This window comes from Pollicipes pollicipes, unplaced genomic scaffold (genome assembly GCF_011947565.3).
Source record: "Pollicipes pollicipes isolate AB1234 unplaced genomic scaffold, Ppol_2.1 Scaffold_4295;HRSCAF=5057_pilon_pilon_pilon, whole genome shotgun sequence".
NCBI lineage: Eukaryota > Metazoa > Arthropoda > Thecostraca > Pollicipedomorpha > Pollicipedidae > Pollicipes > Pollicipes pollicipes.
The window spans coordinates 32,486,414-32,496,382 of NW_023596461.1; the positions used below are offsets into that span (position 1 = coordinate 32,486,414).

Here is a 9,969-nt window from a genome sequence, read left to right on the forward strand (position 1 = left end):
GGGACCTCTCCCAGCCGTGTTGGCGATCTGGTGACCTGATCCCAGCCGTGCTGTCAGCCGCCCTCCAGGGCTGAGCCACCGTTGCTGCTCGGAACATGCTGCTGACCAGTCGGGGGAGGGAGGGGGCAGGGGGCTCGTGCTCGGTCCTCGGTCCTCGCTGTGCCGCAGCTCCGTAAAGAGAGGGGGGGGGGGGGCTGCGTCTGACCGGGACCGGGAGCGTCGGCCTCTGTCTCTTGCGGCGTTTGTGCCGCTCCCGCGCGGACAGCGACCGGTCGACGCTGGCCGGCGCGCACTCTCGTACCGTGTCGAGGAGGCGTGACTCGCCAGCGGTTCACCTGCGCGTGGCCCGCGAGCTGCACCACTGGAGCGGCGGCATCTGCGCCCATTGCACACGCGTCGTAAAAGACAGAGCTTTTAGCGGCCGGACGCTCGTGCTGTCGCTCCACGCCTTAACCGTGCCACGCTTTTCAGGGCATGAGTAAGTGGTCGCCTATGGCCCAGGCTGCCGTGTTGTAATCGGCCAGATGTGCTCAGGTGTGCTTGTGGAGTGGGTTCCGTGGCTGCCGGACGCCGCTCTCGCAGGCAGGTTGTCGCGCGACGGAGGGACGTCTGTCTGGCGCCGGCCACTCGACCGTCGCCCGACGCGACGAGTCCGACTCGGCAGCTCTTATCGCGGCAGTGCCCGATCCAAATTTTACCGGGCGCTATCGAGGGTCGCACTTTCCGATGACGTGCGCGGGCCTTTAGCGGCTCGATGACGTGCGGGTCTCGGCGGTGATGAGGCGCCGTCGCCGGTGCGGCGCGGTATCGAGTCGGGCATCTTCCACGATGACGCCCGAATGCCATGTTGGTGCGTCGCGTGACAGCACCGTTACTGTCTGGTGGCGGCGCGGCTCGGGCCGGGTTCCGGTTGGCCACAACGTGCCGCCCGGGTCCGAAGCCCCCGGTCGCCGGACCGGCGGCCGACTTGCGTGGAAGGGCACACAGGTCCCGGGAAGCGCCTGGCCCACCGCTGCTCAGAACGCCGTCATGCTTCGGTGTGTTGAAAGGCCGTCGTCGTCGGGTTGTTTTCTCCCGTCGAGTGTTTGGGATGAAATTGCCAGGTGGCGTCGTTGACAACGGTGGAAGTATTGCAAACCAGCTGTTCTCGGGCACCGTCGCGGCGTCGGTGTGTGGCGTGTCTCGCGCCCGTCCGCGACGGCGCACCTCTGCCCGCCGATGTGCCCGGTCGTGTCCGCGTGACGTCACTGACCGGCGGCGCGCCTCGGCCGGCAGGGGTGCGCGCGGCGCCGCTCTGGGACAGCAGGAAGCAGCAGTACGTCGGCATGCTGACCATCACCGACTTCATCCGCATCCTGCAGATGTACTACCGCAACTCGGACGAGCGCATCGAGGAGCTGGAGGAGCACAAGCTGGAGACCTGGAGGAGTGAGTGGACGTTCCGGCGCCCCGTCGGTGCCGGCCGGCTCGGCGAGCATGTTCGGTTTGTCTACGGAGCTCTTGGTGCGGCGTGTATGGGTGTTGGTGTGTAGGTGTGTCTAGCTAGGCGTGATTTAAATCTAGGTCTAGGGATATAGAAAGTTTGGTCGGGACACGTTTATTATACTTTATCTGCGTTCGGTTCGATGCTAGGCGCACTGTCATAAAGCGAATTGCTGAGCACCGAAAGGGTCCGATGGACCTAACAGCTTGTATTGTTGGCGTAAAGGTTTCGTGACCAGTGATCAGGAATAGTTGGCGTTAAGGCTTTGTAACCAGCGATCAGGAACAGTTGGCGTTAAGGCTTTGTAACCAGCGATCAGGAACGGTCGGCATTAAGGCTTTGTAACCAGCGATCAGGAACGGTTGGCATTAAGGCTTTGTAACCAGCGATCAGGAACGGTTGGCATTAAGGCTTTGTAACCAGCGATCAGGAACGGTTGGCATTAAGGCTTTGTAACCAGCGATCAGGAACAGTTGGCGTTAAGGCTTTGTAACCAGTGATCAGGAACAAAACGGCGCATCTAAAGGATTTTGTGTCGGGCGCGGCTGCACGAGTTTAAACTTGTTTGTCGAATGGTGCAGTGCCGCAAAATTTTGAACTGATGAAGCCCCCTGGGCCACGTCCAACGAATGACACGGCATCAATGACGTTGACGTTGACGTTGACGTTGGGTGGCGTTGCCCTTGGCGTTGATGTCGTGCACTCGTGACGGGCGCCTCGTCGCCGGCGGCGCACATCAAGAGCGCCCGCCAATGTCGGCGCTGTGGACGCCGCTTCATCGCGCGCTCGTTAACCGTGGCCCACCCGCGTGCCGCGCCAGCCTGGCCGGGTCGACATAGCGGCCGCCGCATGCAGCGGCTCGCTCCGATGGCCCCAGTGGCCGCTCGTCGGCAGCGTGCCAGCCCCAGCAGCCCCTCGCCGGCAGTGTCTTTCAGCCCCAGCGGCCGCTCGTCGGCAGTGTCTGCCACCCCCAGCGGCCGCTCGCCGGCGGTGTCTGCCACCCTCAGCGGCCGCTCGTCGGCGGTGTCTGCCACCCTCAGCGGCCGCTCGTCGGTGATGTCTGCCACCCTCAGCGGCCGCTCGTCGGCGATGTCTGCCAGCCCCAGCGGCCGCTCGTCGTCCGCCAGCCCCAGTGGCCGCTCGTCGGCAGTGTCTGCTCTGCCAGCCCGCGCGGCCGCGGATCAGGCGGCGGATTGCTCGGGTTGGACGCCTGCGGGCCGGGCTCTCTGCTGTCTGGCACAGGATGGCGCCGACCGCGTCTCCCAGGCGCCGGCCGGATTTGCAACGCGTCGAGTCGCTCGTCTGGAGGTCGGGGTCGGCGCGCACTGTCTCACCTCGTGTCCCCGATGATGGAAGGGGCCGGGGTCGGCGCACACCGCCTCACCTCGTGTCCCTGATGGTTGAAGGGGCCGGGGTCGGAGTCGGGGCGCACCGCCTCACCTCGTGTCCCCGATGATGGGAGGGGCCGGAAGGAAGGCGGCGGATGGCGGCGCGGGACCGCCGGTTCCGGTGTCCGTGCATGCATAGCGAGGAGCGGCCCCGACGCCGAATTTCGTCGTCCTTCGTAAACATTCGCGGAACGCTCCAGCGTGCCGTAAGCTTGCGGAGGATGACGGCAGGAGCCGCTCATGTGGCACGGGGCCGGACGAGCGCCGTCGGACCGGCTTTATCGTCGCGTTTCGCTCAGCTTTACGACTGCGTAACAGTCCCCCCCCCCCCCCCGGACGACCGGATAGAGTGGGGAAGAGGAGAGGGGTACTGGATCGTGAGACGTACTGCCGCTCCGGCCGTGGGCTGCTCTCGGAGAATTGCCGCCCTCCGTCTTGGTACGAAAGCTCATGGCGTGCATGCCTGCTCTCGGCGGGGCTGGGTTCGGAAGCGGCTCCCTCTAATCTCTTATTCGATAACTTGTGGTTTCTAAATGGCGCATTCGCTCCGGCGGTGGCGATGCGGCCTTGGATTGGGACGATTGAAGGTCGTTTGGAAAGGGCGAGAGTCGCGCCGACGTCTTCGTGATGACCATTAGCCATTTCACTGGTGGTGGACAGGGGTGGCAGGATCAGGGACTTCAGTGGAAACCTCTATCCAAACTCAATTCCTCTTCCCTAAGCCGTCTTTAACAGGATGTGTTTTTGGAGCGATAAGCTGTGCGATGTTATTTCCGTGTTGATTAAGGCTACTTCGTATCATGACGACATGGGCGTAGCACGCATATAATTATGAAACCCTGCCCTTTGTTTTCTTGGTTTCTAGTTCTATCGGTATTGGTATCTTGTCTTGTATTGGGTATCTTTGGTTGTCGACCTTTGTTCCCATTAAGCCTGCTGTATTGAACGTACAGTCCTGGTAACCGGTCAGGAATCGTGTTCGTGACACGTAAATGGTATATATCCTGGTAACTGGATATATACCATTGTATACAGGTAGCAGGAATCGCCATGCCCGTGGCACATTTATTTCACGGTGCAGAAAGGTATGCTTTTTGCTGCTTTTCTGTTGTTTTTTTTTGGGGGGGAGAGTAAATAAAACTGAGGCACTTCAGCTGAAGAAACCATGCAGAAACGTTGGGCGGGTGCGAGGAGGCCCGGGGTCATTGTGGCGTCCTGAGAGCTCCGCCGACACCAAGGGGCCAGGGCGCGTCGCGTTGGTGGGACCGTGCCGGGACGGACAAGGTCGGACCGAGACAGGCGATTGGGGAGAGGTGCACCTCTTCAGCCTTGTCATGCTAGTGAGGGTTCTCGGAACCAAGTCATGTCAGTGTCCTGTGCGGCTTGCCCTGTTGCTTGGAGTCTATTATCAAGAGTTGTATCGTTTTCGTGGGCGGCTCTTGGGCTAAAGGCTGTGGTTACATGTTTTGACACACGAGTCGTGACTAGATCAGTCTCTATGTGATTCCATATGCGGGCTGCTACAGCTCATTTGAGAATCCCCCACCGGTGGGACCAATCTGCCATCGTTGGGACTAGCCGGCCAAGGCGTCTGCTTGCACTGCATCCCTGAAATGACCCCCGGAGCGTGACCCCATGGGGGAGCGGGCCGGCCACTCCAGGCGGGCGCCGCAGAGGGGTCAGCGTCAAGACACTCTTGACCCGACCGGCCATCTGTCCGTCGGGCCACATTTACCCGGGCCGCGGTGGCCTGAGTGGCGCGGGGCGGGGCCGGCGCCCGGCCGGCCCCACTGAACAGACGGCTTCGTCGCTGGATTCGACGAATCGCCGGTCCAATGAGTCCGTTTGGATGCGTTCTGGCAGTGACTGTGGCCCGCGGCGGCCTCTACATCACCCCGTCGCGTCGCAGCGCAGGCCGCCGCTGCACGCGAAGCGGTGGAGGTTTTGATGCGCAGTTGGCAGGCCAGGTGGGGCGGCGTTGAGGGGCCCGCTCGATGGGTGACTGCCTGGAAGTGGATCGGGCTGACCTGGTTCAGGGCTGGCGGGTCATGCTGCTTCCCCGGAGCGGAGAGCGGGGGTGTTGTACGTTATTTGATGTTGAGGCTATTGAAGGTGGCGACATTGCTCGGATTTCAGGCATTCGTAGGATGTAGAACCGCTGCCTGGGATGTAGAGCGGTGTGTAGTTGTAATGCGTTTATTATCTAGGAGTTGGGACGGCGCTGGTGGCAGTTCTTTTAAATAAATGGCTGTTGGGGTACAGCAGTCCGCTTGCTGTGGATATGCGTGTTTTCTGTCTGTGGATGCCAAGTGTTGTCATTTATGAGTGATGACTGTTTCCAATCGCGCCACATCTCATACGTTTTGCCGTCTCGTCCCGCCTTTGGGTCCATGTGAATATGGCTGTCGTCGTGGCAGAGTCGCGTGTGCACAATCAGCCCATAAACTCTGCTGTAACCTGGTTTGGCCTCTCATCATGTGTTTCCCAACTTTCTGACCTCACCTGATTGGTCCTCCCGTCTTATTTGAAGTTCCAAATGACCTCACGTTCCCCGATCTGACCTGGTATCTATCGCGTGGCCTCGATATGACCCAGTTCTCCGATATGACCCACCCGGCGTCTTGCTCCACCAGCTAGTTGGTTCAGTTTGACCTCTGCTCTGACCCTACCTGATCCCCGACATGACCCAGCGTGACCTGACCCGCCCCTGTTGTGACCCCTGGCCCCCAGTGTGACCTGGCTTCCCCGTGACGTGACCGAGCCGTGCCTTGCGCTGCAGCTGTGCTCGAGTCGGACAGCAAGCCGCTAATTTACATCGCGCCGGAGGCGTCTCTGTACGAGGCCATCACGACGCTGCTGAAGAACCGCATCCACCGTCTACCCGTCATCGACCCCGTCTCGGGAGACGTGCTCTACATCATCACCCACAAACGCATCCTCCGCTTCCTCTGCCTATACGTGAGTGACCCGAGCAGTACCACCGGCAGGCGTGTCTTCCGCCCTGTGTCGGTGGCTTGACGGGATGTGACCCGCGTTCATCGGGGGTGTTCTTCGTCGCATCCCGCGAACGCTTCTGCTTTTGCCCGGCTAAGCATGGGTTCAAGTATAACAGCCGGGGACGAGTGTAGATCGTGAGGACCTGTTGCTGGTTCTCTGAAATTGAGGAAGGATCGTCGTACTGCACGCTGTTTATTTCTGTTTGGTATGCCGCCTTTTCAATCCCATTTTAATGTTAACAAAAAGGAAGATTTCGGCTGGATTTAGTGGTAAAGACAGCTCTGACCATGGCAAGACGTCCCTTGTGTAATACCCGAGCATCCGCACTGCTTGTGTTTTATGGAGTTCGGTCGTCACGTCTGCTGACTGCTGGCTCCTCTGCGGCGCAGATCAACAACCTGCCGCGGCCGAGCTTTACAAACCGAACGCTGGGCGAGCTGCGCATTGGCACGTTCGACAAGATCGAGACGGCGCGGCCCGACACGCCCGTCATTGAGGCGCTAACAAAGTTTGTGAACCGCCGCGTCTCGGCGCTGCCCATCGTCGACCAGGACAACAAGCTGACGCACATCTACGCCAAATTCGATGTGATCGTGAGTGGCTGGGGCGGCCTCTCGGCTGTCGTCGCCGACAGCGGAGGGAGTGTGGCGGGTTGGGCTGCAAATTTGTGAGTACAATTTGCTGTGCTTGTTGCTTTTTCACGTTGCTTTTTCTACATGTTTTTCTGTTTGTTTTCTGGGGTGATTGAGGCGAGGGCGTTTTATCTGCTGTAGGGCCCGCTTTACGATATTCGTTAGAGACCACGCGGTAAAGATGAGATGAATACCTGTGTATAATGTTGGATCAATTTGAATGGCTGTTGCGATCGACAGCCACGGCGCAGCACCACATTGAATTGCTCGTCGTCCGATTGGAGTTAGCAGGGCCCGGAGCAGATGTTGTGCGTTCTGAAATGGCTGCCTGCTCTCTTCTTGGTTAATCGCACTTGGCGTCTGCGTTCGGTTCCGTCTCGACTGCCAAGTTCTGATGACTGTGGCGGCTGTGTCTGGTATCGATCAGTCGCTGGTGCGTTCTCGGAAATCCTGACGTTCTTCTGAACGGTTGTGACTTGCCAAGATGGTATGAAGCGTGTCGTAAGCAGTATCTGCGCTTGCGTCTTCGATCTGTAACTTTCGAGACCCATGCATCGGACGTTTTTGGCCGTCTGCAGCACTTCTGGCTGGATTTCGATATGTCCATCATACCGCAAAAATGTAATTCTGATGCCAGCTTGAACGGGTCTGGCAGCCCATCCCACCGGCTTCCCTACCACCAGTCACCGGTCCCTCTCACGGGTGTCGCCGACTCCTCTCTCCTCGGGAGCCCGTGTGCTGTGCCGTGACGTGTCTCCGCTGCCGCCGCCAGAACCTGGCCGCCGAGAAGACTTACAACAACCTGAACGTGCCGCTGATGGCGGCCAACTCCCACCGCTCCGACACGAAGGTGGAGGCGTGCTGCCTCTCCGACACGCTGTCTGAGGTGGGTGGTGCTCTCCTCCCGGCGCAGCGGCCGGCTGCCGGGTGGCCAGCGGGCCAAGGTGTCGCCGTTGTGCCGGGGCAGAGCCTTTTGTGGAGGGGCTCTGCTCCCGTGTTGTGGAGTTTGGTTGCGCCCGATTTGTGTCCCGGGTGGTGCAGCAGTGCGCTTTGGCCGCGCGGGCTTGCTTCAAGCCTGCATGGTCCGCAGGTGTTCTCAAATGGCTGCTCCTGGGTGGGAAAATTCGACTCTCACCCGGCGCCCATGAGCTGTATCGGGGCCGCGTGGCGTGACCTGCCGGCGGCTCGTATGAGCGCTGGTGTGTGTGCTGTGAAGTGACAATAGCCTGTATCGGGCGCCGCACTGCACTTAAAATGGAAGCCCATTGTTTGCTTTATTGCAACAAATTTGTCGGCACGTGATAAATCAAGATAGCAATGGTCGCTTGCGGGCATCCACCAGCACTCAAGCTCCCTCGGTCCGAAGTTGTGACTCGTTCCGCTGACGGGCTGTCCGCGGGTGCGATCGCGCGGCGCCCGGTCGGCTGCCGCCTGGTCCACGAGCTGACGCTGTCGCCAGCGGCTCTGACGCGCCATCCCCGCCGCCGCCCGCCAGGTGGTGGACAAGATCGTGCACGCCGAGGTGCACCGGCTGGTGATAACGGATGACCACCAGCATGTGATCGGCATCATATCGCTGTCCGACATCCTGGACGCTCTGGTCATCCGGCCGCACGGTAGGGCACGGTCTCTGCGCGCGCCCGCGCGCAGCTTGCACTGGCATTTCGACGAATGTCTGGTGCGCTGGACGCGCCAGTGAACGTTGAAGCATTTGCGGCGTTCTGCGTTGACGGTGACATGTGCGTTGTCTACAGCGGACGGCGGTCTGGGTCTTTGGACGTCTAAAGTCAGGTGTCGTTCATGGTCGTGGTCATTACTCCTGACTGACTGCACATTCACCTTACATTTAGCAGCGAGCGGCTTGCGCGGTGGCATCCCTCCGCCGTCTCATTTGCCCCTCTCCGCTGACTGGGCCACCCATCCGAGGCACCTGCCCGGTCGGCCGCGCGCTCTCGCTGCCCCTGCGCCCAGCGCTGAGCGCCGTTTGATTCGTTTCAGAGTACACGATGAGGGTGCCTAAGAAGGGCGCGCCGGGCGGCGAGGCGGCGGGCTCCGCCGACGGTGACCTGCTGGGTGAGGACGAGAGTCACACGATTGTCGAAGAGGAGCCCGGCGACGAGGAGGAACCGGTGGCGGCGGCCGCCGGTGTGGCGCGCCTCACACTCTCCGGGAAGAACGCTTGAGCGGCGCGTGGCGCCGCCGGCCGGCCGGCCGCCGCGCAAAACGCTGACTGCGCTGGTCGCCGCCAGGGGTGCGGCGCGCGGCCGGCGGATGGGCGAGCAGTGCGGAGTGGTGCTGTGGAGTTACCGCGCGTGGTGCGGGGCGACATCCCGTGTTGGACGCCGTTTTCCAGGGCTCCGGCCGATCGACTTTGAACCCCAATTGGCAGGCGGCGCGCCTCCGGCTTCGGTTGGGTCGCCCTCTTTCCGGCTCGATCGTGTGCCCCCGACCCGCCCCGGCTCGCACGTGGCGCTGCTACCCGCGAGCTGACTGTGGCTGGCAATGAAGCCGTGGTGTTCGATATCTGGTGGTCCGTGTGTGTGCGGCGGGCGGCTCCTCGCGCCATCTGCGCCGAGGGTTTCGGGGGAGGCGGATGGGTTTCTGGGCTCTGCAGACCCCGTTTGCTAGGTACCTCATCCAAACTGGACGGCCATGCTGTATTCTTAGAATGAATAAAACGCGAAGATGATTTAGCGTCGGTAGCGATGGGTTGTCACCAGTAACGTGTCATGTTATGATATGAATAAAGTATATTTTGTATTCTATTCAGGATCTCTGCCATGGGCGTGAAATAGCCACCGTGGCCAATACGCCCCGCAAAAAATCAATCGTCTTTATCTCCGCCACCCAACCAAGACACGGGCACTCTGTCATCGGCGTTGGACGCCGAGTCTTACGTCAATTATTCTGTGCTGTGTTTAGGACCTGACCAGGCTAGCAGCCGAAGACATCCGCCGGAGTCGACAAGAGGTAATGAATATTGACAAGTCAATCACTAGGCGAACGTGCTCGCCAGCCGCGCTTCTTTCCCGTTCTGGATGCAGCGGCCTCTTTCCACGGATGGCCCGTAGGCCTGCGGCCGTGTTGACCTAGGCTCGTTAATGGGTACGGCGATGGTGAGTGTGGGGACGTTGTGCATTCACCAACTAGCTAAGTTAGTGTGAGCGTCGAGCACAGCATTTTGCACCGACAGAATGCACCAATGTTTTTTTGTGGTTGGTATTCTCTAGGATTGATAGGGGGGGGGGGGGGGGGGGCACCGCTTTTTATCGTTTTGGGTCTGCTGATTGCGTTGACAATAGCTAGCACTGACATGCGAGTTCATACTTACACATAATAAAATGCATTATGTTCAGCGAGGCTTATCTTTGGTTTACTTGCCAATCATTTGCATTGGCAGATACGACCGGCGGGTTAAAAAGCATGATCACTTGCTGACAAGTAACTCATATAGGCTTGTTACATACCG

General features: G+C 60.1%; 1 protein-coding gene across 6 annotated transcripts in view; it reads left to right on the forward strand.

The window, feature by feature from the left end:
- SNF4Agamma (SNF4/AMP-activated protein kinase gamma subunit) overlaps positions 1 to 9,265 on the forward strand; it is a 223,184-nt gene extending 213,919 nt beyond the window's left edge. For all 6 annotated transcript variants that reach the window (XM_037219712.1, XM_037219715.1, XM_037219713.1 and 3 more), the window contains 6 exons: positions 1,276 to 1,428; positions 5,651 to 5,829; positions 6,258 to 6,461; positions 7,273 to 7,386; positions 7,996 to 8,116; positions 8,499 to 9,265. In XM_037219712.1, the coding sequence (XP_037075607.1) occupies positions 1,276 to 1,428; positions 5,651 to 5,829; positions 6,258 to 6,461; positions 7,273 to 7,386; positions 7,996 to 8,116; positions 8,499 to 8,683 (956 nt within the window). In that variant the 3' untranslated portion in view covers positions 8,684 to 9,265. The remainder of the gene's footprint in view (positions 1 to 1,275; positions 1,429 to 5,650; positions 5,830 to 6,257; positions 6,462 to 7,272; positions 7,387 to 7,995; positions 8,117 to 8,498) is intronic.
- The last annotated feature ends 704 nt before the right edge of the window (positions 9,266 to 9,969 follow it).